This window comes from Meriones unguiculatus, chromosome 5 (genome assembly GCF_030254825.1).
Source record: "Meriones unguiculatus strain TT.TT164.6M chromosome 5, Bangor_MerUng_6.1, whole genome shotgun sequence".
NCBI classification, from domain to species: Eukaryota; Metazoa; Chordata; class Mammalia; order Rodentia; family Muridae; genus Meriones; species Meriones unguiculatus.
This window is the reverse complement of record NC_083353.1, coordinates 113,743,029-113,770,989: the sequence shown is the minus strand read 5'-3', so window position 1 is coordinate 113,770,989 and position 27,961 is coordinate 113,743,029. Positions and strand designations below refer to the sequence as shown.

The following is a 27,961-nucleotide window of genomic DNA, read 5'->3' as shown; positions in this document are numbered from 1 at the left end:
GTATTGTCCTTTTTCAAATAACAATTTATTTATTTTTGTTTTATGTGTGTGTGTATTTGAGTGTATGTCTGTGCACCACATGCATGCCTGGTACCGACGGAGGCAGGAAGAGGGCATCGGATCCTCTGGAATTGGAGTTACAGATGGTTGTGAGCCACACTATGAGCGCCGAGAACTGAACCCAGGTCCTAGGCAAGAGCATCACGTGCTCATAACTGCTGAGCCATCTCTCCAGATCTCTTTGTACTGCTTGTTCTTAGGTACGAGGTCTGGGGCCCTTCAAAGTGGGAAGTACACCACCCATGTGATAGATATTATAGCTGGGAGGGTACCAACATTTATTCTCCCTGGTTGGGAGTTAACGGCAGACCAAAGTCGGCTATCATCAAAGTTTACTTGGTGAACTAATGCGTTTAGTGGGGTTACTAATAGGAGTATGGGTCGGGGGTTGCGCACTTGAGCAAGAGTGACTCAGAAGCAGCTGCGCTGCTGGAAGTCTACTCCAGCATGAGTGACAGCTCATGACAGCTGGAGCCCTGGGACTCACTGCAGGACGTGCAGGCAGGCCTGCTCAGCTGAGCCTCTTCTAAGCAGCTTGGCTGGTCTGCATGGCCTCAGGAGAGAAGCCTGCTTCATCTGGTCAATTTCAGGGACTTCCTGAGGTTTTTTGAGTTATTTCCTAAGTGATTTCTTTTTTGTTGTTATTGTTGTTTTTGTTTGCTTGTTTGGTTTTTGTTTGTTTGTTTTTTGAGAGCCAGTTTCTCTGTGTATCCTTGGTATCTTGAAGCTTACTCTGTAGACCAGGCTGGCCTCAAACTCAAGAGATCCACCTGCCTCTGCCTCCTGAGTGCTGGGATTAAAAGGTGTGTGCCACCACTACCTGTTTTTTTTTTTTTTTTTCCTGAGTTTCAAAGAGCCTGCCTTTAGAACTTACTTTCCTCTCCTCCCCCCACTCCTTGAAATAGGTTTCATGTGGTTTAGGCTGGCCTTGCCCTAACTGTCTAGCCAGGAATGACTGAGAATTTGTGCTCTTCCTGCCTCCTCTTTCTGGATGCTGGCGTTACAGGCATGCACAGCACCTGGTGACTCATCAGTTGTCTTTTGTCAGAAGAAAATAGTAGTGAGCTTTCCATTACTGTAACAAAATACACGAAACAATTACCTTAACAAGAGGGAAGGCTGGGCTGCAGAGGCGGCTCAGCGGTTACGAGCCCTGGCCCCTCTTGCAGAGGACCAGGGCTGGTTCTGAGCACCTACACGGCAGCTCACAATCATGGGTAACTCCAGTCTCACGGGATCTAGTGCCCTCTTCTGGTTCTTGGTGGGTGGGCATGAACCGCATGAACATGGTACAGAGACATACATGCACATTAAGTAATAATAATTAGGTATACGTGTGTGGGTATATGCAGATGTCTGAAAAGGCCGAAGCTGGAGTTAGAGGCAGTTGTGAGCCATGTGACATGGGTGCCGGAAATCAAACTGTTTTCTGCAAGAACAGTCCATACTCTTAACTGGGGAGCCATCTCGTCAGACCAACATCGTTAGCTTTAACCCTGAGTCGCAGGCAGGAGGATTGTAAATTTTAGGCCAGCCTGAGCTACATAGTCAAACTATGTTGAAAACAAAACAAAACAAAAAAAACAAAACAGAACACCAGAATGTTGATGGGACTGTAGAAAAGCTTATTGTACACACTGTCTGAATCTGTGATTTTAATATGGGCATCATCGTGGTTATCAACAATTGGTTAGGTAACTTTTTTTTTCTTTTTTTTTCTTTTCTTTTCTTTTTTTTTTTAATACAATACGCACTGGGTTCTGAGCTGGTGAACCCTGGGTTCAGTTTTCCTCTCCCATCTCTTTCTTGATCCAGTCAACGTAACTGAGTAACTTGGTATAGAAGCCGTAACCCTCGCCACACCCAAGGCCCCAGGACACAATGCCCGTGGCCACCCAGATATCACGGTTGCGGTCCCTCACGGCAAAAACACTCCCACTGTCTCCCTGGCACGCATCCTGCTTTATGGTTGGGTCCCCGGAACAGAACATATTTTGAGAAAATACGTCCTTACTCTTTTTCCCTCGGAGCCAACTCTGGCACGCCTCCCGATTAGCCACAGGCAGACGGACAAACCTGAGGTTAAAAGCTATCTTATCTTCCGTTATCCCGAAGCCGCTGACATAACCCATGAGGCCTTGGTCATAGAAGGTCTCATTGTCTGGGAGACAGATGGGGAGGAGGTTGGGGCCCAGCGTGACGCTGTTTTCCAGCTCTAGCAGGGCAATGTCGCCTTCAAAATTGTGAGGTTCATCTTGGCGGTAGTCTGGGTGGATGATGACCCTACGGACTGGGTGATGTCCCAGTCTTTGGATCTCGTACACATCTGTGTGGCCCAGGAAAACATCTCTACTGCCGTTTTCTCTTTGCTGACCCTTGGGGTAGATGGTGTGGGCTGCGGTGAGGATCCAGCGGTCTCCGAGCAGGGCCCCGCCCCCTCGCCCGTGGATATTGGTGAACGCCTGCCAGGGGAAGTTGCCCGCAGCAGCTTTCTGTCCTCCGATGATGCGCTGCCTCTGTGTCACAGGGTGGACAGGCTTCCCACACACTGCAAAGGGGCCGGGGCGGGGGGAGGGAGGGGAGCGGTGAGGGTCAGTCAGCCCCAGGTCCCACCCCTATTCGTCCTTCTTTTGCCCAGTTTCCCTTCCACCCTCTTTATCTTCCTGTCCTCATAGATCATTCTATGGCCCGTTCTTGGCTAACTCTCCTTGTTCTTACCTTTTCCTTCCCGGAATTTCCCTTGACTTTACTCTCTGATCCCTCGTCTGTGGAAGCAGTAGACCGCCAGGACTAGTCTAGATTTCCTGTGCCTCTCTTTTCTCCCGGTACACGCACTCTCTCTCCTTTTTCCTTACTCCTCACCGGGTCTTCACTTTGAGCTAAGGCATCGCCCCCTTGATCTCCTCTCTCTGTACCATGCTTCTTCTCCCAATACTGCAGAGGACACCTGGGATGACCCGGAGGGCATCCACCCTTTACCTGGCAGACATCGGGGTATCTTTTCTCCTTCCTCTTCATTCTTCCAAATGCCCTGGGCTGTGCAGGTGTACACGCCTGGGGACAAGAAGAGTTAGAACCCAGGCTGGAGGTGATGGGCCAGAAAAGCAGGCAGCAGAGGCCTTTGGACACTGTGGATGTTACATAGGGAGTTGGAGAAAAGAGAACCACAGCCAGGGATCAAAGTTAACTGGTTCAAATCCATGTGGATATATAAAAAATGTTACGGGACTCCACACACCACACATGTTGCCTTATTGTTGAGTTAAAAAAAAAAATCAGAATACTTAACTGTCTATATTTGAGGTGAGGCCCACTTGGGGGAAAAAAAAGCCATGTCTTCCTTCTCGGATCTCTCTTTACAAGTTTTATTGTCAGGAACGGGCTGGCCTTGAATTTGGTGGCCCGGAACCCTCCATGCTTTTGCCGTAGCCATCGGCTTGCTGGTTTGCCAGGAGTGCAGCACCACACCCGGCCGTGGCTACATCTTCCATGTTTGTTACTGAGCATTTTATCACATTATCCCATTTAAATACGTGACACCTTCAAGCATGTGTCATCTTCATTTTTTTTTTTTTTCAAAATGAGGACACTAAGATTAAGGCTTTCCCTCCTTCTTTCCAGTGTTGAATATCTAACTCAAGGACCCTTATGTGGTAGGCAAGTGTGTTAACACTGAGCAATAGGCTCAGTATTGATTTTTTTTTTTTAATTTTTAAAGAGAAATTGTAGTTAGATGTGGCAGCATGTCCCTGTAGTCCTTGGGGTATAGAGGTAGGAAGAATAGATGTTTAATATAATCTTTGGCTACACAGAAAGTTTGGAGAGAGAGAGAGAGACAGACAGACAGACAGAGAAAGAGAGACAGAGGCAGAGGGGACATTTCACTGTAAGTGTGGTGGTGATGGTGGTGACACCGACGTGGTGGTGATGTTGGCGCTGCCTATGGTGGTGGTGGTGCTGGAGTCAGTATGATGGTGGTGACTGGTGGTGTTGGCAGTGATGAGTGGTGACATCGGTATTTGGTGGTGTGTCAGCAGTGGCTATGGTGTGACTGTGCTGGTGTTGGTGCTATTGGTGTTTAATGCATTGTTACTGGTAGCACGGTTGTGGTAGTTGAGGGAACTGGTGCCCTAAGAGTCTTTGCTCTCCATTGGCTTGTGTGCCTTTTTCTTGAAACCTAATATATATATTTTTTCTTTCTTTCTTTTGGCATTGTAATTTAGGATCCTTCAGCCGGTATCTAGGACTCTATTGAAGGAATTTCAGCTGTCCCTCACAGCTGTGAAGAGAACCGGGGGCTAGGATGGACAACAGTTCCTACCTCGCACGGACTCGCTACTGACAGCTCTGGTCTTCATCTTGTAGTATGGCTCATGGCAGTAATACTGCACTCTGGCTTCGTAGGTGTTCACGCCTTTTGCGGTGACGTAGCGGAAGTCCCCGTTAGCCAGGTTTCGGGGCTGCCCACAGTCCTTGACTTAGAGAGAACACAGGGTTGGAAGGGAGTGGGGGACACCTGTATGGAGATTTCAGAGGGGCAGTGAGCTGTCTCAGAGAGCCTTAGAGGAGTATGGTCAGTAGGGTGGATGCTTGCAATGGAGGGAGTGAAATTCGGTTCTGGCAGAGCCTATCAGGCCTGAGATAAACAGTTTCTGAGATGAGCTGTGACCTTCAGGGAACAGGCCAAGAGGCAGGACTCTTGGAGATGAGAGACTTCATTCTTTTTCCCTCCCAGCTCAAGTCTCAAGACTAAGTAAGTAAGGGATGGCAGGTCCCTAGAGGGCAGAGACATCCAATTTGTGACTTACTCTTGCACCTGGGCATGGCGCGATGCCACGTGCCGTCATCCTGGCAAACGGCTGTAAAGGACAGCAGCGCCTGGTTTCCCTGTTTAAGCAGAAGTTAGACAAGCCATCAGCCCGCAGCTCCTCTCCCATCCGTGCCGCGCTCTGAGTGTAGGGAGCGTGGTGACAGGTGCTGTCATGCCATCAGTCTCTTAGACCTCAGCTCCCCCACGTCCCTCAGCTGTGGCTCCTCCTTCCTTCTCCCTACTCTCCCCAGCTAGTGCTCCCAGTCCAGGGCTGCAGAATTTCTGGAGCAGACTCTGGCTTCTCTCTCTCCCTGAGATACCCTTTCAGCCAAGGTCTCCCTCATAGTCTCTCCTAGATTGCAGTTTTCTTAAAGTCCAGGGTTTTTCCACCTGGCCCTTCTCATAGGTGTTCAACATGATGGTGAGTGGACGGCTGGCACAAGACCAAGGAGTGGTTCTCTCTTGATAATTTTGGAAAATGGTTATTATTATTTTTTTGAGCCAGGGCCTTGTCGTATAGCCTAGGCTGGCTGGGAATTGACTATGCAGCCCAGGCTGGCCTCAGATTCATGGTTTTCCTGCTTGAGCCTCACGAGCGCATGTTACTGGTGTAGCTACCACATCTGGTTATGAAGAACTGTGATTTAGTTATTAAGAATCAGACGGGTCTAAGGGCGAATACCTGTCATCTCAGCACTCAGGAGATGGAGGCAGGAGGACAGAGTTGAAATCTAACCTCGGCTATACAGCAAGACTGGCTGTCACCAACCAACTAACCAAGCACCCCTTCTCCAGCACCTGCTTGACCACGCCTGCAAAGCTGAAGACAGGGTGGTGGGCCTGTGGTGAAACCACCAATGGCTACCAAAGTACCCGGAGGGTTGGGTACCTGTCCCTGCTGTACAGAAGCCACTGTGTGATGCCGCCTGTCGGGACAGCTCCACCCTGACCTTGCAGTTCTTACTTCTACAGTGAGTACTGGGTCCAATAGCATTTAAACTTGGCTGCACCTCGGAACCCCAATGGGTAGTTTTAAATAGTCAGAGTGCCCAGCCTGTACTACAGACTGGTGGAATTAGATTCCCAGGCAGGCAACCCAGACATCAGTTTTCTCTCTCTCAACCTCTCTCTCTCTCTCTCTCTCTCTCTCTCTCTCACTCTCTCTCTCTCTCTGTTTTTTTGAGATAGGGTTTTTCTGTGTAACCCTGGCTGTCCTGAAACTCTGTAGAGCAGGCTGGCCTCAAACTCACAGAGATCCTCCTGCCTCTGCCTCCCTGAGTGCTGGGATTAAAGATGTGTGCCACCACGGACTGGCTAAGACACCAGTTTCTTAAAACCCCTCTGAGCATTGCTTATATGCAGGCAAAGTTAATCCTTTTTGCTTTTTTACAGTAGCCGGTTTTGAACCTGGGGCCACCAGCCTGCCAGGCAAGCACTCTGCTCCTGAGCTATAGCCACAGCCCTCTTTTCGCTTTTCACTTTGACACAAGGTCTCACTAAGTCACTCAGGCTGGCCTTGAACTTGCTCTGCAGCCTGAGTGGACCTTGGACTTCAGTTCCTTTCGTGTCAGATCTGAGAGCAGACAGACTGATTCTTCCTGCTCCACCCTCGACAGAGACCTGCCCGTCTCCTCCTCCTGGGACACCTGGACGGCCTCTCCCATCAGCCCCTTACCTCCATGAGCTGGTAACCTTGCTTGCAGGTGACAATGAAGTAGTCCCGGAACTGGTACTGGGGCTGCAGATCCTGGATGATGGTGAACTCATCTAGGGTCTTGGGTTGCGGGCACTTGATGACTGTTGGTGGGGCCAGAGGGCATGTGCACATCAGAGCCATGGGCCCTTCCTTCCCCCCCACTTTCCCTCAGTACTGGCAGGCAAGGAAGGTGCTTACACATTTTAGGTTTTTTTTGGGGTGGTGGTGGTGAAGATTGAACCCAAGGTCTCGTACATGATAGCCACAAGTTTTAGCAGAGAGCCGCACTCCACCCTAACCCTCTTACTTTCAGTGGTGTAGTGTAGTTTCCAGCCTCGGCTGTCCCCTGATTCATCCGTGAAAAACAGCAGATCGACTGCATTGCCGCTGGTGTCCAGGTCTGGAGGTCTTTGCGTCCCACAGAATTCACCCAAGTTCTTCCCATTAGCATAGATCTGACGGGAACAGGGGTGGGGTGGGGACTGTTATGTCTCCATCGAGGACATTTTTTTTTTTTTTTTAAACACAGATGTCTGTTTGGGTATCAGCCTCATGGCCAAGGGTGGCCGCAGAGGTGGCGTCAGCTGCAGGTGAAAGAGGACCCCGGGCACCTACTGGCTGTTGTCTGGAAGCTATTCTAGACCTGGGTGATGCTGGTCAGCAGTGTGTGATCCTGGCCCACCCAGTCAGAGGACCCGGGGAGAGGCAGGGACCCGGGGAAGCCGTGAGAGTACGTGAAAGGGAGCGTGAGGTACAGCCCTACCTGGAGCTGGTCGTAGGGGCAGTGTACTTGCTGGTGGTCGTCGATTTCGAAAGGATCCAGGAACTTGAGGTGCAGGGTGAGGCCCCGCTCCACCCGGATGCTGTAGTTGCAGCGCAGATCCGGCGGGTAGGGCTGAGGATACTCTAGGCTAGAGACGTAGCCTGAAGGCTCCGTGTACAGCTCGCTGCTGCACTCAGCTAGGGGAAGAGAACCAACGAGGTCGTCGGGGCTCTCAGGCCGGCCGGCCCCGCTCAGCCACCCCCTCCCCCACGCTCTGCCTCACCCTGGCAGGAGAGTCCGTCTTTCTGAAGCTCGTAGCCTGGGCGGCAGGAACAGAAGTAGCCCCCCACGTAGTTGTGACACAGGTGCTGGCATCGGGGCTGGGGATCCTCTTCCACTGAGTTGGGCTGGGGGGCGCACTCATCAAGGTCTGGAAGGGATTTTCAGAGGGCAGGGTTAACCTCCCGTCCAGACATTTCTGGGGTCAGAGCTCTCGGGTCCTCTGTCCACAGACATGAGTGTGGTTCCTTCTCAAAGAGCCATGTACCGGAAGCCTGGAGACAAAGTCCGCTCTGGCCCCCATGTCTCTCTGATGTTCTCTGGGAACTGTTCAATGGCGGCAGAGGCCAGATTGCCAGACCCCATCTTGAGGAGGAAAACTAGGCTTCCAGCTTCTTTGGGTTCCAGCTTGTTCCCCTGCCCGATCCCGTGGCTGAGGCCAGGAGGAAGGGCTGGTCTCAGGGACCACTCACCTACAGCCTGGTAGTAGGCCAGGAAGCCCTTGTAGAACATGACGTTTCCCTTCTCTTCATTGGAGAAGTCTGTGTGGAAGGTCAGCAGCATCTTGTTCCCCTCAGACACGAACTCCTTCTCTCCCGGGGGGTTGCCCAGGCCCGGAGACTCCAGCTGCCCACAGAACCTTCCTAGCGTTTTCTTATCAGCAGAAATCTGTTGATGGGAGGACAGTCGAGAACAGCCGTGCGGGGCTGGAGTCTGGCGGCACGTGCTGGGGCCGCACGGGCGGGGCACAGGTGACAACCTGCAGGAGGCGGGTCTTTCCCCTCATCACACCCGCCCTTGGGATTGAACGCCTCAGGGTTGTCAGGCTGGGAGGCAAGTGCCTTTACCCCCTGAGCCATCTCTCCATCCCTGGACCGTGACTGAACCTCCCGCCTTTGTGTCCCAGCTGTCAGCTAACTCGTCCCTCGTCCTTCTGTGCCTGGTACATCGCCTGTTCCCTGTTCTCTGCCCCTCAGCCCAAGGCTCCAATCTCACTTCATTCCCACCACGTCCTGTACCCTCCTTCCCTAGGAATCCTCGCCTCTAGCCACTTTTATCGTTTCCTTCGTTCGGATTGGCCATCTTTAGTCTCTGTAGTTGTCCCCCTCCTCTTCTTCCTCTTCCTCCCCCTCTTCTCATCTTCCTTTTCCTCCTTGGGGTTTTTGACAAAGTGTTTTGCTGAGTAGCCTGAGTTTGCCTTGAACGTGCTGTGTAGCCCAGGCTGGTCTCCCTGGTACACGGGAACACGGGAGTGTGCTACCACGCCCTGTTTGTTCTGTTTTCCCCTTCATCGTTTAAAAACTGCACTGAGCTCTGCCGCCTGCTATACTCAACCGAACAGATAGTACACTTGGTACCCAGCCGCCTCGGCACTGGCCAGCATCACCCGGCATCATGACCGCTTTTCTCGAAGATCCCTTAATCTCTCAAAAGCAGAGGAACATCTTCCTCACTAGCTCTGCCTCCAAATGCACCCTCCCACCCCCGCCCGCCACACACACCACTGCGGACTCGCTGAGACCTCTTTGTTGGGAAGACATGCAGCTTGCACATTACCGTCTCAGCCTTCAGGCTGTTGCCTGAGAAGGATGGTGTGTGGGCATGCACAGGCTCTGCCTGGACCCTGCCGTTTGTTTTTACTGGACAGAGAAAGGTGAAGCAGAGAAAGAAACCCTTTGAGGGGGTACAGATTAGGGGTAACCAAGATACTTGTCCTCCCCGGAAGGTCACTTGCAACCAACCCATCACATCTTTCATTTTCTCATGTTTCTGATGAGGTAGGTAGCCATGGGGGGAAACTGAGGCACAGCTGTTTCTTAAGGTCGTACAGTTAGCCATCTTCTGACTCCTATACATAGTGAGATCTCCTGGAAAAAGAACAACAACAACCTCCCACCTTTCCCCCCATGGTTATCACTGAAGGCCTCAAAAGTCCCTGAGTTCCTCCTCTATGGCACCAGGAACTGAAAGCGAGCATTTCTACGGGCTACACAATGATGGGGTGCAGGCATATTGTCCAGGGTATTTGGAGGCACAAACTTCCCGCTTCTGGAGCGGCCTGGCTTTGTCCCTCCCCCTCCCAACACGGCTCCTACCTTGACATAGTCATAGAAACAGCCCTCGGAAGGCTCCACGTCAAACTGCCAGAAGACGAGTTTCACCCTGTACCCCTCGGGGACTGTGATCACGGTGGTCGTCTCAAAGTCGTTGGGGTAAGGCTTGGGATACAGAGGGGAGGTCACCTCTCCGTAGAGCTTCTGAGGGAGGTAGACGGAGCCCTCCACCCTGCAGACCACGGTCACCAGAAGGAGGATCAAGAGCCGCCTGTGGAAGAGAGAGAGGGAGTGTTTGTAGGGCCAGACGGGTGCAGCAGCCTTGCCATTTGAGGGGTTGTAGGGCAGGAATAGGATGACCAGAGTGCCCATCCTTCCCCTCTGCCCACTCTAGACTTCACGGAGGTGCTGTGCGGTGTGTGTGTGTGGGGGGCAGTACAGCCTCTGCAGCTGCTGTGTCGGCGTCTCTCCCAGGCCAGTGTCCAGTCCAGAGGTCACCAGGCTCCTACACCCCCAACCCCCGCTGCTTCCTCTGCTCTCCCCTTCCATCTCTTTTCTTCCTGGGATAGGATGGGCTTGGGACCAGATAACTGAGGGTGGGTGAAGCTTCCCGGCCATGGCTCTGCAGAGGCTCCCAAGGCTTCAGCAAAGGCCTCTGGGAGAAACCCTCCACGGAGTCTGAGAGACACACACCGGGCCGAGGGGGTTCTCTTCCTCACTCAGAGAGTTCCCTTGCCTCACTGTTACCCTGATATCCCAGAGTCGGAAAAGAGAAGCTGCCTCAGCTCACGTCTAAGGGTCTGGTCCCCGGGGAAAGGGCTGAGTGGGCCCCTGTATATGTGTGTGCACAGGAGATGGGAACTGCAGGAAGGAGGGTATTTTTTTTTTTAAATAATGTAGGAGCACATTTGCCTCCTATGCCCAACTCCTCCCTCCTCACTTGATGCCCATCAGCCTTACTCACATGTCTCAAGGCCTGTTTGGTTCCCCAGCTCTCCTGACAAGAAGAATCTTCAGGCTCTGTGAGTTGAAGGAGGGAGTGGACATGTAGAGGAGGAGGGAAGCAGGAGGGGAGGACTGTGGCAGCGGAGGGGTGACCATTCCCGGAGGAGCGCGGTGCGGGGAATGAACCATTTGCATAATCAAAACATTTCTGAGCTCCCCGTTTAGTTTTGGTTTTGAAATCCCTGTTGCTGGTGCCACCTGGTGGTCAGATGGGAAAACATTTGGTTGGCGGTCCAGACTGGAGTTTCTAAAGCAGACTGGCGGCTCTGGGAGACTTTTCCTGGGGACTGCCGGTTGCACTTTGTTTGAGGCTCCTTGCCACGGCCATCACAGGCTGCGGAGGCCCTCGAAGACTATGCTTTCCCATCGATCCCATTCTCACTATACTTATTCTCCCGGCAGTCGGGGTGACGAGGGTTTAAACGCATTGGGTGAGACGACAGAACTGGATTGGGGGGGGTACCCGGAGCAGGAAGACGCCGTGGTGTGGGGCGTTGGGGAGTTGCCAAGTCGAAGGACCCTAAAGCAATCCTATGCTTTGGGCGGCCCGTCCCCGTCACTGAACTAGGGCCGCTACAGAGGGGCGGAAACATCTTTTCTAGTGTGAGGTCAGGGATGTCCTTACTTAGTGCTTCAAGCAGAGGGTGTTGGTACCGAGTGACTCGGTCTTTCTGGAAGGGAAACCGGGTTTCGGTTTCCCTTGTGGACAGCTGTACTGTCTACAAGGACACAGCGTCCTGCTTAAACTTTTTTTCTCCTGCAGCCCACAGCACCAAATGCTTTATGGCACTTTGTTCTGTGGAGGCTTGGGCGGCAGAGCAGGCCTCCCGGTTCCTGTGACATTGGAGGCAGTCCGGATGTGTTCCTTATTAGATGAACCTTCCCTCTGTCCCCCAACTCGTCCACCTACGAGATTATTCATGTTAGGAGTCAGACCGTGGATTTCAAGGTCTCGCAAAGATGGAGGGGGTCTCCCACTGGGCAGTGACCCGCCATCTTGGAATGTGGCTGGAGAGCCCGCACACACAGCATGCCAAAGCTACCACGGATTGGAAGGTTTAGCACCAATGGAGTGGCAGGGCAGGTCCATGATTTTATCACATGCTGTGGCGCACCCCTGTGATCCCAGCACTCTCCCCCGGGTGCTGGGATAAAAGGCGTGAGCCACCACCACTTGGCTATTTTTTTTTTTAATTTTTATCTTTTGTTAACCCTGAAATGACATCAAGGCTGGCCTTGAACTTAGGATCCTTCAGCCTCAACCTCCCGAGTGGCTTGGATTTTAGGTGTGCATCATTTGCTCAGCTTGCATCCTGCTGTTTTTCAAAGATAAATTTAACTGTTGACAATAAATAGTGCGCCTTTATTCTCAACACTAATGTGCTTTCTCTCCCCCCCTTCCCTTTATGGTATTTATTCTCTAGTCCCACTGAACTGTTGTATTTCATTTTTGTCTTTCACAGTAAATAGCCCCAAATTCATCCTACAAATTAAAGACTTCATCTCCTCAGGCCAGCAGTGTCCTTGGTGACGAGGGCCGGCAGGAAAGTGTGTACCGATGGTGTGACCTTCACGGCAGCAGGCCTTCCCGGGGATGGAGCCCCTGTAGAGCTGTGGGGCTCAGAAGGGGATGTGGATGGTAAAGTAAGGTAGGTCCTGAGGTGACCGAGAGGTGGTGCTGAGAGCTTCCTGGGAGAAAGGAAACCTCAGGGAAGAACCATAGCTTTCTGAGCTTCAGTCTCCTCGATGTGAGAGACATGGATGATGGGTGACACACTCTGACAGCACAGGGCGAGGATTAGGTGAGCTAGCAGGCGATGCTCCCGGGCTTACGGTAGATGTGAAATGAGAAAGGACAGATTCCTAGAACCGCGGGAGCTGGGACAGGTGCTGGAGCCAATGGCTTTGCATATCTGGAGGCCGCTCATCGTAAGGGCCTCTGGACTATTCCAGAAACACGAGTCCACGAGTAAATACAGAAGAAACCGTTAATAGGTGAGGTAGGGGATTAAAAGCGGGAGCACTGCCATGAGTCTGAGGCCAGCCTGGGATACAGTGGGAAAGCCTGCCTTGAGCAAACAAAAGAGATGTTCTAAGCAAAAGTTGCTACGGTGTACAGGGTTCCCCTGGTACAGAACCCAGGAGGGCAGCAGGGGAGAAGCGGGCAGTGGGTACTGCTCTTGATCCGGAGAGGGGCTTTCTTTTGGCTGTGGGTTGCTGACTCAGTGACTTAAATAGGGTCCCCGACTTCTTCCTGCTCATTCTTGCCTGGGACCCCCACAGTGCTGGTTGGCCGCTCCTCAGGCCCCCGGGGGTCGGGAGGGGGTGTGTGTCAGTCTTTACCTTCCATCACCCTCTTGATCCAGTCCACGTAGCTGAGGACTTTGGTGTAGAAGCCATAGCCCTTGCCACACCCGATGCCCCAGGACACGACGCCCGCGGCCACCCAGTGCAGAGCTCGATCGTCCCACACCACATAGACGCTGCCGCTGTCTCCCTGGCAGACGCTGTTTGCCTGCCTCTCGTCCCCGACACAGAACATACTGTCAGAAAACACCTCGGCCCGCTGCCTCTGGCGGAGCCAGGCTTCACAGGCCGCCCGGGGGGCTACCGGCAGCCTGGAGTATTTCAACTTTGTCGTCAGCCAGCCCATGTCCACCCCAAACCCACTGACGTAGCCCCACAGGCCGCTGCGGTAGAGGGTCTCATTGTCGGGCAGACAGACTGGGAGGAGGTTGGGGCCCAGAGGGACGCTGTGTTGAAGCTCCAGGAGGGCGATGTCCCCGCTGAAGTCATGGGGGTCGTGCTGGCGGTAGTCTGGGTGAACCACGACCCGGCGGACAGGATGGTTCCCCAGTTTCAGTAGCTCGTCTATGTCCGTGTGACCCAGATACACTTCCACACTCTGGTTCTTTCTGAGATAGATGCTGTCCTTGGGGTAGATGGTGTGCGCGGCCGTCAGGATCCATCTGTCCCCCAGCAGGGCTCCGCCCCCGCGGCCGTAGCTGCTGGTAAAGGCTTGCCAGGGGAAGTTGCCCAGCTTAGCTCGGGAAGAACGGAAAGTCTTTGGGTCCTGGGCAATGGCTATGACAGGCCTTCCACAGACTGCAAGAGAGGAGAGGAGAGGCGAGGCGAGCAAGCAACTGCTGTAGGAGATTAGATTAGATTAGATCAGGTAGGAGGTGCCCAGGTGTGACACCATGGAGGGCCAGGACCTTCCAAGCGTGTACATCACAAGGACTGAGAATCAATCCTGACACCATGGGGCACTAATCCCGCAGGGGACAGGGCAGTGGGGCCTCCCCTCCCGCTGCTGCAGACATTTTCGAGCCATTTCTTAACTCTGATGGTCCGCAGTTTGTCTTCAGTGTGTTTTGCCTCTTTCCTGGGTCCCTCTCTCATCTGTAACATTTCCCATGTCATCCATCTTCCCACCCCCTCAACCAGGCTGCCCTGAAGTGTTCCATGGATCATAGATTTGGCTGGGGCAGGGGACAGTGCTTTCATTGGAAAATATGGTATTCAAGTGTGTTGGCGTATGCTTGTAATTCCAGGATGTGGGAAACAGGCAGAAAAATCAGGAGTTCAAGGTCATCGTTGGCTACAGAGGGAGTCTGGAACCATTCTGGGATATATGAGATTGTCACAAAAACAAAACACACACACACACACACAGGCACACACACACACAAGCACAAAGTGCCGTTATAGCATGGAGGGCCTGGAAAGCGTTATGCTAAGGAGAGAAGCCAGTCATAAAAGGTCTTATAATATATGGTTCCATTTGTATGAAATTCCCAGAATTAACAAACTCACAGAGGGAGAAAGTAGGTTAGTTGTTGACAGGATAGGGGTGGACAGAGGCAGTGTTTGTGTGTGTATGTGTGTGTGTGTGTGTACAGGTCATGGGGGGAGGGGCAAGAGAGGCTGTGTGTGTGTGTGTGTGTGTGTGTATGAATCCATGTGCATTTGTGTGTGTTTTTTTACAAGCTTCCTGCTTTCACCTCCATTTTCTATGCCAGTGCTCTCCTTTCGCCCTATGTCCCAGCCTCCCAGTTACAGCCGAGGCCTGCTGGCATTAGGTACATAGCTACTCACCTGGTACACACTGAGGAATGTCCCCTCCGTCCTGTCTGTCCTTCCAGGCCCCCGAGGATGGGCAGCTCAATGTCCCTGCAGAGCAGAAGGAGGGGCAGCAGAGCATTGGGGTGTCCAGCTAGCAGGATAGGTGCTCAGAAGGCCTCAGACCTTTCCGTAGGAACTGCCTCCTCAGCAGGTGTGAACTCACCTGTCTGTCCTGCCTGGTAGTAGGGCTCTTGGCAGTAGTTCTGGATCTCGGGAGGGTCAGCTGCAGGTGTGGCAGCCTCAGTGTCCTTACTGGGGTGGCTCACAGCTGTAGGGAAACAGCAGTTCTTAGGGCCTCACAGAGATTTGCAAACTGGCAACTAGGGGGACGATTCTGGCCGCGTCTACAAGGCTGGTCAATGTACAAGACGTAGCAAAATCCAAACCGTCTTTCCCTGATGAGGTTTTTAATACTCCAACAGCTTGAAAGGGACTGTGAGTTGTGGAGAAACTGGGCCTTTCTTTCCACAGAGCTGGTGGGAGGATTAGCTAGCAAAACCACTACGGAGAGAAGCCAAATAACTTCAGAAATGTGTTGTAACCCAGCATTTAAATGTCTAAAAATCTACCCTAAAGAAATTCTCACACCTTGGCTCAGAGACATTACTGTAAGAATATACATGGCCACATTGTTGGTGGCAAGAAAGAGTCGTGGTGGACTCATGGAATATCCATTACAGCATTCAAGGGACTATTGCGTGCTATTAAAAACAGAATGGCCTCTAAGACATACTGAATTTGGGGCTGGAGAGATGGCTCAGCAGTGAAGGCCATTTGCTGCTCTTCCAGAGCACCCAGGTTCAGCTCCCAGCACACACAAGGCAGCTCTGGACTCTAGCGATAGGTAATCTGGTGGAGGTTGGTCTGATGATTCTATTACTGGCCCTCAAGATCTGATTACTGCCTGGATACCCCTATCCTTGTAAACCTGCCTAAGACATTGAACCTGATTGATTGATTGGTTAAAGGCCTATACCTGGGCAGGGCAGAATGGGGTAGGCGTGGCTGAAGTTCCTGGGCTTTAGAGGATGAGAGAATCACAGGAAACAGATGGTCAGGAAGAAAGGAGGAAAGAGAAAGCCACGATGGATGGGTTAGCATGGAGAAGAAGCCACGCGGGCTGGTAAAAAGGACCCTGAGGATGATACAGGATGGAGAAAACACCAAGATGAAAATAGAAGCAAGTATTTATAAGAGTATGCATGGAGGCTAGTTCAGGTGAGGATGGTTAAGGAGGGTGGCATTGGATGGGGGCTGGGAGGTGAATGGTGAGGTAGAAAGATCTGCCTGGCTCAAGGCAATTCGGCTATTTTAAAATTTAACAGGTGTCTGTGTCTTATTATTTGTGACAGCGGGATAAATACCGCTGCGATATTTAGAGGGCTAATAAGCATCATGTAGCACAACACCATTTTTATTTACCACAGCAGTGATCTGGTGTCCTTTTCTGGCCTCTGCAGGTACGCACTAGGTATACATGCAAGTGAGACACAGAATAGAAATAAATAAATCTAGAAAAAAATAAGTCTTAAAAAAATGGCAGCCCAGCATGTTCTGTACATTATGCAACAAAGAGATACACTGTATCTTCAGGGGTTGGGGTGTCTTTGGGAGCGTATCTGGTGGCTGGCAAGCAGGGCTGTTTCTGGAGGCCAGAGATCAAAGAAATCTTACTTTTCGCACCTTAATTAAAAGATATTTATTATGTGTAAATACTACTTTTCCAGGAAGCAAGTCGCTGAAAATCTAGAATTCCACTCACTCACCTGGCTGTCTGACTTCTCCCGATCTGCACACAGGGCCTGTAAACTTTCCTGGAATTCGTGGCTGGGGCCAAGCAATGGCTGCCTCCTATCTGGGCTGCTCATCAGCCGGGTCGCCAATGGGACAAGGACAGAGTCAGTTCAGGTACCCCCAAGCCTCATCTGTCACTCATGCTGCCACTTGGTCCTCAAAGGTGAGGGAGCAGGAAAGGGGTCACAAAGGTTCTCTCCCTACACTCCAGGAGGGACCCTCACCTATGGCTTGGTAGAGAGCCAAGAAGCCTTTGTGGAGGTGTGTGATCGCGTTCTTGGAGGAAGAGTGTGCCCGGAAGGTCAGCCGCAAACTCCTCCCCGAGGACACAAACTCCCTGTGGCCAGGAGGGTTCCCCAGGGAGGAGCCATGCTGCCCGCACAGCCGGGTCGCATCTGTTCCTCTGGTTGAGATCTGAAAGAGGAAACAGAGGACAGGAAGTGTGGGGCAAGTCTGTGCCACTGGTCACAGCGTACAGGGTCATGTCTGCCATCACTCCGGCTCTGTGATGCGCCTTCTGGAGCCCAAAAGCTGCTCCTGTTGAAGTCTTCCTGAATTAGCATTTTGCCTCATTATTGACCCCCAAGTTTCTTCCAGAGTGGGCATGTATTTGACTCTCTTATGCCAACTACAATACTTTCTAAAACTTACTCTGCTTTCCTTCTTCTGCCTTGGAAACCCCGGGCTCTCTGCACTTCTCACTGGATTGTAATTTCTAAGAAAAGACTACATCCGCTTTGCTCAGAATTGATGTTTGAAACAGATCCCTAGATCTTGGTAGGCCCCAGACCTTAGCACAACTGATGCCATGATGGAAGTGTCGCTCAGGCCATGAAACTTAGCATGTAGCCAGCACCACAATACTTTCTGAGTTGCTCAGACCAAGGTGTACCTAGACTGATGAGCCTAGCATGGGATGTCTCAGCCGGATGCCAGTTTGTGCTCAGGTAAAACCCAAAACAGAGAGGCCTATGCAGGAGAGGCCATTGGCCAAGATCCAGCCTGCCAGGGAGGGATGCAAGGACTTGCTAGTTTTTATATACACATTTTCTAGGTGGGTAGAAATGTTCCTCATCTAGACCGGAACTGCTCACACAGTAGATTAAAAACTCCAGGGGGCTGGAGAGATGGCTCAGTGGTTAAGAGCACTGACTACTCTTCCAATGTACTGAGTTCAAGTTTCAGAAACCATATGGTGGCTCACAACCATCTATAATGGAATCTGATTTTCTCTTCTGGTATGGTATGAAGACAGAGCGCTCAATATATGTATTTATCATATATACATATGATAAATAAATAACTTTCATTTTTTTTTGTCCAAGAACTGGTCCCCTGTTTTGGCCTCCCCCTAGAAATAGGGTCTGACAATGGCCCAGGTTTCATAGCCAAATTATCTTAATTAATCAAATTCAAAGAATAAACAAGACATTAAAGCCAGGTGAGGTGGTACACACCTTGTAATCCCAGCACTCAGGGAGGCAGAGGCAGGTGGATCTTCATGAGTTCGAGGTCAGCCTGGTCTACAGAGTGAGTCCAGGATAGCTAAGGCTACAGAGACAGAGAAAGATAGAGAAACCCTTGAAAAAAATCAACAAAACAAAATAAAAAAATAAAACAACAACAACAACAAAACCCCTGAAAAACTAAAAAAACAGGATGTTAAAAGAAACTCTAACAAAACTCTCATTAGGGTCTGGCAAGAGATGGACAGAACCCCGTTCCCTTGCTTTGGACCTGATGCACCCCATATCGGGAGGGATTTACCCCAGTTGGCAAAGTTGGCAAAGCTCTCTAACCATTCCTTTCTCAAGTCACCACAGGCCCTCCAGGCCTCCATCCTGGCTATTCATCGAACTAACCAAAAGTCCCAGCCATCCTCCACGCCCACCACTGGCTTCTCCTTGTCTGAGTCCCGTAACACTGTCTGGGTCAAGCAGGTAGCCAAATGGGTGCTGGAACCAACCCTGAAAGGAAGCTACAGTGCTTTCCTCCGCTCCTATTGCTTCGAGGGTGGCTGTCATTACACTCTCTGCCACGCCCACATCAAAATCGGAAGCCACGGCTGCCGTCAGCTGGACTGTCTCCAGATTACGGATCCACTAAAATGAAGGTTTCATCAAGTCCTGGGCCCTTCCACCCCTTGCCCTTTGGCCTGCTCCTGAGTCTTATGTTTGGCATGAATACAGGGTCATGGCCCAGTGCCCACTGCTCTCAGGCCTGGACTTGGAAACTGAGGAAGACAGGTAGAGGGAAGGCCTTTGAATGTGACTGCAGCCCACCAACCCATATTCAACTTGACATTTGCTCACCACTTTAAATGTTTGATTGTACTTAAAAAAAGATGTGGAAGTGGACCTTTTGAGATAGGAACCCAGTGTTTACAATTTCATACATGCTCTTTGGCTGGGCCCCTGGCTGCCAAGACTAAGGGAGTTTCCATTGCAAAAATTGGGGTTATGAAACAGAGGCTTCCTGGAAAATTCATTAAAAAAATGTTTTGGCCTTTGAGAAACAGGGAGAACCCCGGGGAATCAGACTTTATGCCACAGGAATGGACCTAAGGGAAAGATTTAAACTACCCATGAAGGTCTCCAGGTCTTTGGGTCTTACATACGCTGAGGCCTCAACCAACTCTGCCCTCTAAAGCGTTTGGCGTGCCCAGGGCCAGAGCCCCACCCTCCCCTGTCCCGGAAGCTGAGGCATCCCATGTCTATCTTCCACTCTTGACAAGTTCCACCACTTGTTAATCATTCCCAGACAGAAATTGGCCAGGACTGCCGGTTACGCTTAGATCTACATCCACCCTGTGTTGTCCCAACCCCCATAGGGACAGGAACTACCCAGACTGTCAGCCCATTGACCAACAGAACTCATTGTGACTGGGGGCTCGGTAAAATTTAGTTGCCATGCCAGGTTGTGGTGGTGCACACCTTTAATCCCAGCACTCGGAAGGCAGAGGCAGGGGATCTCTAGGTTGGAGGCCAGCCTGGTTTATAGAGTGAGTTTCAGGACAGCCAGGGCTGCACAGAGAAACCCTGCCTCAAAAAACAAAAACAAAACAAAACAACAACAAAACCAAAAACCAAACCAAAACAAAGAAACAAAGAAACAGTTTGATAGCGCTGGGAGGTGGGTCTCTTAAGAGGAAGTTAGCCTATTTGTGCCTTTTTTTGTGGGAGTGGGTTATTTATTTATTGCAGAAGTGCATTCCTAACGAAAAGGATGAATTAAGCCCAGTTTTAAGCCCAGTTTTCCTTGCTCTTGTCATCCCACCATGCTAGGACAGCCCCCTCCTCACCAGCACCATGCTTTTGGACCACCAGACCACGAGCAAAACAAACCTCCATTGCTTATAAATTACCCAGCCTATGGCATTTTGTTACAGCAGCGGAAAACGAATCGAAATACCATCTTCAAACCCATCATTTGACAGGTTTTAGCTGTTCATGCAGAACTTTAAAATCAGCAGCTTCGTGTTTTAATCTTATACACAGATGGTCAGGCCTGTATTAACAGACATTGCCAGAAAAGTCTCTCAGACAAAAAGCAGAGGTGGAGACAGGCAAATAATGCAGAAAACAGAAGAAACACTTAAGGCCAATCCCCAGGAGAGGGGAACAAGTGGACATTGCACGTTATGGTAAGAACCATATATTTAGAAAGACCGAGTCCTTATGAAGAAATCATCAACTAAAAGGTTTGAAAAGAAACATGAGGAAATTGGGGCTAGATGTAAAGTTCAGTGGCAGTGTTCGTCAGTGTGTGTGGGACCCTGGGACATTCCTAGCATCACAAAAAGAAAGACAAAGACATCTTCTAGAAGGTGGCAAAAAGACATGGAGTTGGACAATAGAACAGAGAACTAGAGAGTAAGCTACAAATGGTTGGCAAAGCACAGGAGAGATTGGTGGCTCACAACCACTTGTAACTACAGTTCCAGGAAATCTGATGCCCCCTTCTGGCCTCCACTGGTACCTGCCAGCAAACACACACACACACACACACACACACGACTTAAAAAGGAATCAGTTGTCTTGTAAAGTAGTAAGTAGATAAATCAAGAATGCTTTCAGAATTGAAGGTTAAAAGTATGTTGATTTAAAGACACCCCCCCACACACACACACAATGAGGGAAGAGCCACCTGTATCATGGCACACCAAATGAAAGTTCAGAACACTGGAATAAGGAAAACAGTTGCAAAATTCTAGATTAAAAAAAAAAAAGGAAGATTTTGAATGATGGCGGCATCAGACTTTTAAACAATGTTAGAGATAGAAGACAATGTCGTCAACATTCCGGAAGAAAATGACTTCAAACCTGGAGTATTAGACCCAGACAAACTGCCCACCTACAGTGAGGGTGGAGCTAAGCCACACAGGCTGCCTAGAGCTTAACATGTGCCTTCTAAGGAAGTTATTGGAGAATGACTCCTGGAAAACCCACAAGCTGGAGAAGGAGGGGAATGTAATCCCCACATGCTATGTGCTCAGATGTGTTTTAAAGTCCCCACTATAAATAATACTTTTTAAATGGATAGTACAGGAAAATGGGAGAATGAGTGAGGGGGGCTGTGGGCTGGGCATGAAGGTCTTACGGCTGGAGCCAGTCCCTGCCTTCTGTAGTTGGGAGTTTAAAGAAAAATGAAAATGAGACAAATGTTAAAAAAATGCACAGTAGGATGAGCATATCATTTATACACCTATGCAGCTAAGTTGTAAATGATGGCCCCGGGAGTAGGCTGGGACTACTGTGTCTCATTATAACACCCGAAGGACTCTGAGTTTTTATTTTTTCTCTTCCTCCCATCTCCCTCTGTACAGGGAACAGATTGAGGGTCTTGGCAAGAATTCTACTAAAGAACTGTATCTCTAGCCCTTCAATCAGATTTATTACCAAAGCACTCAGAAGGCCGAGGCAGGAGGGCTGTGAGTTCAAAGCTAGCCTGGAAAACTTAGTTTTTTGTTTTTGGGACAGGGTCTTCCTATGTAGCCCAGGTTGGCCTTGAACTTGCTCTGCAGCCTAGGTAGGCCCCGATCTTCTAAACTTCCTGCTGCAGCCTTTTAAGGACTGGGGTAATAGGTTTGAACCACCACATATGGCTAGGATTCTGACTTTAAAAATTATATGCACATTTTATTTAGACATAAATAAAATTTGACCCCAAAAGATAACATAAACTATGATTTAAAAATACTTTCATTTTGAATAATGCCTTTGCTGTAATTTTGTGATCTCTCTTCCCAGGTGAACCTGGTCTTCACTTGATACCTTAATCATTTGTCATTATGTCCAGTTTCCTAATCCAATAGAGCAGGCACGAAGTATGACCTAGAGAGTGTCATACTTGGACTAGATTGTAGACCAGTGATATTTATAGTGTCTCTCTGTAAGTCCTCAAAACCCAGGGTCTGTCCCGTGGCTTCTCTTGGAGTTTGGTGGGTCCCGGTGGGTTGTCACGGACAGAGATGGTGGTGGGATTCTGTGTACAGGGTGGACAGGCTGTAGCTAGGCCCCAGGGCCTCTGATTTGGACACTTTACCCCTTCTCTAGATGGGTGATTCAGGGCAGAACTACCTCCCACTGACCCTGGGAGGTTCCCTCCCCAGAGCACCTACAGATCCCCAACCCCTCGCCCGGGCTCACTGTGACAGAGTCCCCTTCACAGCCTGGGGACGGCTCCAGATCAAAGTCCTGGAAGACCAGCCTCACGGCAAAGCCGTCCGGAGCCTCGATGTCAGTGTGGCTCTCCTGGCCTCTGAGATACGGCTCCGGGTATCCAGGGGATGTCAGTTGTTGTGGTAGCCGCTCAGCCAGGAGCACAGAGGCCTGTGTGGGCCATGGATGGAGGAGTCCCCAGAGCAGCAGCCAGCACCTGTGAGTGAGCGGGGGAGACAGGGAGAGGTCATCTAGCTCTGCCAGAGAGGCCTGTGTGGACATACTGGGTTGTGGCAAGTGATAGCAAGGTATTGACAGGCCTAGGGGCCAGCAGCTGTGTTCATAGCCCCAGAGCATTGGGGACTTCCTGATGCCACTTTCCTCACCAGAGTCAGTGTAGATTCCTCCCTAGGTTTCTCTGCAGTCTGATCTCCAAGAGGGCAGGGTGTCTGTCCTATGAAGACATTGCCATGGCTCCTTTCCTTCCCGAGTCTCATCTAGGCCAGTCTGCCTCCTGCCTCAGCCAGTCCTAACCTCATCCTAGACTACAGGTCAGGGGGTATATAAATACCATTCCTGGCTCAGAGCATTGAACAGACCACATCCAGGGAAACTGAGTTAATTCCGTCTGGGTTGCCCGTCCACCACCCCCTCTCTGTCTCTCTGACTGTGTGTGTGTGCATGTGTGTGTGCATGTGTGTGTGCATGTATGTGTGTGTGTGTGTGTGTGTACGTATGTAAGCCCGTGTCCCGCCTTCCTCTCTCCCTGCCCCTTTCCTCCTCCAGGCCCCTCGGTAGGGCAAACTCACATCTTGCCCTTGCAGCTTGTGGAGGGGAACTCCACAGGTGGTTCTCCAGCTCTGGGACCAGCCCTCTGGGAGCTGACGTTTGGAACGGGCTGCAGTGCTCCGCCCAGGCCAGGGGATAGGAGGTGGGGCTCCAGGAGGCCCTTTCGGGGAGAAGGCGGAAGTTACTGGAAATGAGTTAAGGTACCCCGGGTTTAGTGCCACCTGCTGGCGGGCCGAGGAATAGCTCTCACCGTAACTGAAAGGAAAAGTTTTCAAAACCATGCTAGGGGCTTAAGAGAGCAGGAGCGAGTTCGCCCTCGACTCTTGTGACTTCCTCGGTGGGGGTGGGAGAGAGCAGGGGGGTTGAGATACAGCCTTCTATAAAGTGGACTGGCCTCAAACTTGCTATGTGGTGGAGGGCGGTCTTGAACTCCTGATCCTTCTGCCTCCTCCTTAGCCCTAGGATTACCGGTGTGTGCCAAACACCTAGATCTTGATTGTGTTTTCTGAAACGAGGGTCTCATTTGGTAGCCGGGCTGGCCTGGAACTCACTCCTCAGTCCAGACTGGCCCCGAACTCATGGCAATCCTGCTGCCTTAGCCTCCGGGGCTCTGGGATTACAGGCTCATTTGACTATTTGTGTACCGTGGGTAGCGTGACACTTCTTTTGACTTGATCGCAGCCTTTAGCGGGCTAATCTGCTCTCCCCATCACTTATGTCACCACGCTGCCTGTTGGAGAACTCGAAGTTTGTGACCCATGAGCCTGAGCCTTCCTTTCCACTCCTTCTTGGTCAAGAATGGGTGAGTCCATGCCCTTCGTCCTTTGAATCCCAATTCCCACATCGGGAGGCCCCTTGTCTAGCAGGGTCGGGGCTGTGGTCCAGCGCAGGTGTCTCTTGAGTCACTCGGGACTCACCTCAGCTGTCAACCCAAGCTGTAAGGCCGATATCAGGAGCCACAGCTTGAGCCAGAAGATTTCTCCCTGAACCCTCCCAGGGAAGGCGGCTTGGTCAGTGTGGGAGGGTTAGGAAGCACGTTAGGAGGCGGCTCAATCTGTTCTTAGAGGAAGCAGGTGTGGGAAGGGCTCGCATTCTAGACTCTCACACCAGCCGGACGGAGGGCGTCATTTGCTTCTTCCCTGTTGTATGGGGCTTCGCGGCTTCTCACAAAAGGCGACCACGTGTCCCAAACGCAGAGTATTGCGCTGGTTTGAATGGGGATGGCCCCACGGGCTCCTCATGTTTGAATTCTCCGTCCCCTGTTAGTGTCCCTGGGAGGGTGAGGTTTCAAAAGCCCAGCTCAGGCTCAGTCTTGACGTCTTTCTGCCTGCAGCTTGTGGATCACGTGGGAGATCTCCCGGGCTTCTCCAGCGCTGTGCCTGCCCTCCTGATGCCATGCTCCCCTCCATGAAGAAGATGGACTCGGCCTCTGACCCTGCAAGCAAGTCCTCAGTTAAATGTCTCCCTGACCATGGTGTCTTTGGGTTTTTTTCAGACTTAAAAAGGTTAGGAGAGCTGGGCAGTGGTGGCAAAAGCCTTTAATCCCAGTGCTCCGGAGACAGAGGCAGGCAGATCTCTGTGAGTTCCAGGCTGGCTTGGTCTGTGGAGTGAGTTCAAGACAGCCAGGGTAATTATACAGAGAAACCCTGTCACAAAGCAAAACAAAACCAGACAGCAGCAACAACAACATGGTTAGGAGAGCTATAGTCTATGCCTTCAAGGGAATAGCAGAAAATAAGGACCAGGGCACATAGAATTTCCCAGACAGACTATTGAGACTCAGTCCACCCCTTGTGCCATTTCACAACCACACACACACCTGGGGATGATTCTCCCTCCTTCTCCCCCCCCCCCCCCAGCAAGGATAGAATCCAAGGTCTTGCAAATTCTACACAGGTGCCCAAATCTACACATTGAGCTACCTCACCAGTCCTTTTCTGTTTGGTTGTTTTGAGATAGAGTCTCTATTTGTAGCCCAGGCTAGCTTTAACCTCTTAGCCTCTTAGTGTTGCGATGATAGGCATGTACCTGCTCTATTGTCATCTTGAGAGGAGTGGGCCACTTTGGCTGGGCTCCCACAGAGCTCTGAAACCTGTTTCCTCCTGTAACTATTAGGGTCACACAGAGTTCCTGGGAAGCCAGAGTTTGTTCAGATCCACAGGGTGAGCATTCATTTTGGCCTTTGACAAACCTGTCAGGAAGGAAGCAGCCATGGCTAGCGTAAGGCGTCTTTCGATAGCTGGCCTTGTCCTTTTGTCCTTGACAGTCTGCACGGGCCAGTCTGTACTCTGTTCCTGAGATTCTGGTCATTCACCTAGCAAGACAGGAACCTGAGTATCCAGGCTAGACCCTTAGACAAGATGTCCACCCATGGGCTAGTGGCCTTGGGTGCTGTAAGAAAGCAGGCTGAGCTAGCCAGTAGGCAGCAGTCCTCCATGGCCTCTGCGTCAGGTTCTGCCTCTGAGTTCCTGCCCTGACTTTCTTTGATGATGGACTGTGATACGGAAGCCTAAGCAAAATAAACCCTTTCTTTTCTCCAAGTTGCTTATGATTGTGGCATTTCATCACAGCAATAGAAACCTAAGACACAGAGATAATCTTTCAAAACGACACAGGTGTTGGAGACAGTAAGTGAGAGTTTTAGCATATAAAGATGCAAGGATAAAATATGTTTACAATAGGGAGAAAGGGTGGGAACGGTATTCAAGAAAGTTAAAACTTTAACAGTAGCCAAAATTAGATCAGAAGGCATGTCTACCGCTGCTGTGGTTCTTCAAGACCAAAACCATCACAACGACCAAATAGATGGTTTCTCCAGAGGAAACACTCCAACCAATGACTTTTGGATGTACCTATCCTAGAAGACTTGAACTTGACTCACTTGGTAAATCAAGTCATCCTCAGATACTGGAAAGAATGGCACACAAATTCGATTTCACAATTGTCTGTTTATGTGGCTTGTTTTTGAGACAGGGTCTCATATAACCCAGGATGGCCTTGAACTGGCTATATAAATGTCTTGGTTATAATTTTCCTGTTTTAAAATACACCAACAAAAGCAACTTTAGGAAGGAAGGGCTTATGTTGGCTCATTGGCCAACAAGAATGGAGCAACAGGTACATTGCTTGCATCATCAGGAAGCAGACATCATCACATCACCAAATGCTTGTGTTCATCTAACGTTCTCCTCGTTTTTTTTTTTTCTTTGTAAGTGTAGGACCAGAGTCCATTTTTTAAAAAAAATGTGCATTGGTGTTTTGCCTGCTTGTATGTCTGTGGGTTTTAGATCTTGGAGTTACAGTTCTGAGCTACCACGTGGGTACTGAAAATTGAACCCAGGTCCCCTGGAAGAACAGTCAGTGCTCTTAACTGCTGAGCCGTCTCTCCAGCCCCACCCCTCTAAAGTTCATTTTTAATGTGGTCCTGTCTTAGTTAATTTTCCACTGCTGTGATAAGACCCCATAACCTAGGCAACTGATTTTAAAAAAGTTGGAGCTTGCAGTTTCAGAGGGTTTCAGCCTGTGACCGTCGTGGTGGTGGGTGTGACAGCACTCATGCAGGAAGGGGGTTGGAGCAGGAGCCGAGAGCTCACGTCCTGAGACAAACCCTCAAGGCAGAGAGAGAGAGAGAGAGATTGAGAATTGGGAATGGCATGAGCTTTTGACATCTCAAAGTCCGCCCCTAGTGACGCATGTTCTCCAACAAGACGACACCTCTTATTCCTTCCCAAATAGTTCTACCAGCTGGGGACCATGTAGTCAAATATATGAGTTGATAGAGGTCATTCTCACTCAAACGACACAGGGTCTTAATAAACCTAAAAATAAATAAATAAATAAATACCATAACCTGTCCATGGCATGGCCAGAGGTTAAATATCCACCACAAATGTGCTCAGAGGCTTGTCTCTCAAGCGACTTCAGAGCTCAACAAATCGACAGTTGAGAGTAACTATCCCGGTGGCCCAGGAGGACAATCCTTCCGCCTCCACTCACCAAGTGCTGTAATTATAGGCATAGACCACAATGCCAAGGCACAGCTGTTTTATAAAAGACCTGCCTCTCAAGAAGAGGAGATTGGCAGCTCTCAGTCAGGAAAGACTGATGATTCTGTGACTTGGCAGCCACAGTTCCATTTCTTTTTTTCTTTTTCCTTTGGACACAGTAAGTAAACCATATCCTTCAGGTCACATGAGACTATGTTAAATGGTCACTTGGATTTATTTTTCCATCAGTTATATAATACAAGCTTACTCCTTTTCCTCGATTTTTTTTTCCTACCTTCAAATTCTAAATAAACTGCAATGCATCTATCTGGGAGTTGGCTGCAGTACGGTATGGATATTAATAGAAAGCCTGTATGTTTCAAACCCTCCGTAACATATGAAGACATGTCCTGGTAGTGTTTGTGAAGCTGTGCTGTGAAATATTTGTTTACACTGAAAAAGAAAACCACATAACCTCCTTTAAATTCTGGCACTGAAGAACGGAATAGGTGAAACGTGAGAATCGGATAGGTGTGCTGGTCCAGGCTTGTGATCCCAGCATTTAGGGGACGGAGGCAGGAGGATCATGACGTAGTGAGACACTGTCCCAAAAAACCAAAGCAACAAAAATGGTCACGGTGGCGCATAACTATAATTCCAACACTTGGGATACGAATGCCGGAAGAAAGATCAGGAATTCAAGAACAGCCTCAGTGACACAGAGACCACAAGCCTGGCCTAGATAAAATCCTGTTTCAAAACCCCCAAACAAACAAACAAACAAACAAACACCAAGCAAGCTGACCTTTGGTCACACACCTTTAGTTGCAAGTCTTGGAGGCATCGGCAGGCGGGTCTCTGTGAGTCTGAGGCTAACCTGATGTACATATTAAGTTCCAGTCCATCAAGGGCTACATAGTAAGACCCTGTCTACACAAAA

The 27,961-nt window shown here is 50.3% G+C and overlaps 2 protein-coding genes and 1 long non-coding RNA gene across 4 annotated transcripts; 1 reads left to right on the top strand and 2 right to left on the bottom strand.

Moving 5' to 3' along the window:
• Position 1: 1 nt before the first annotated feature.
• Positions 2-10,808, bottom strand: C1r (complement C1r). 2 transcript variants are annotated; one of them, XM_021637009.2, is made up of 11 exons: positions 10,627-10,808; positions 9,705-9,933; positions 8,082-8,277; positions 7,613-7,759; positions 7,330-7,526; positions 6,874-7,021; positions 6,546-6,667; positions 4,869-4,947; positions 4,382-4,537; positions 3,040-3,114; positions 2-2,608 (listed from the first exon to the last, which is right to left on the bottom strand). In XM_021637009.2, coding segments are annotated over exons 1-11 (2,118 nt in total). In that variant the 5' UTR covers positions 10,629-10,808; the 3' UTR covers positions 2-1,841. The 2 variants fall into 2 exon arrangements, with proteins under 2 accessions (XP_021492684.1, XP_021492683.1); XM_021637008.2 differs by lacking the exon at positions 10,627-10,808 and having other exon boundaries at positions 9,705-10,141.
• A 1,201-nt stretch (positions 10,809-12,009) lies between these two features.
• On the bottom strand, positions 12,010-23,214 carry C1rl (complement C1r subcomponent like). Its single transcript, XM_021637027.2, has 6 exons — positions 23,056-23,214; positions 22,235-22,463; positions 16,811-17,000; positions 14,956-15,060; positions 14,766-14,840; positions 12,010-13,772 (listed from the first exon to the last, which is right to left on the bottom strand). Coding segments are annotated over exons 1-6 (1,374 nt in total). The 5' UTR covers positions 23,058-23,214; the 3' UTR covers positions 12,010-12,999.
• On the top strand, positions 23,207-25,575 carry LOC132654289 (uncharacterized). Its single transcript, XR_009591953.1, has 2 exons — positions 23,207-23,837; positions 24,369-25,575. It is a non-coding gene; the product is annotated as an uncharacterized LOC132654289 (long non-coding RNA).
• Positions 25,576-27,961: the final 2,386 nt, after the last annotated feature.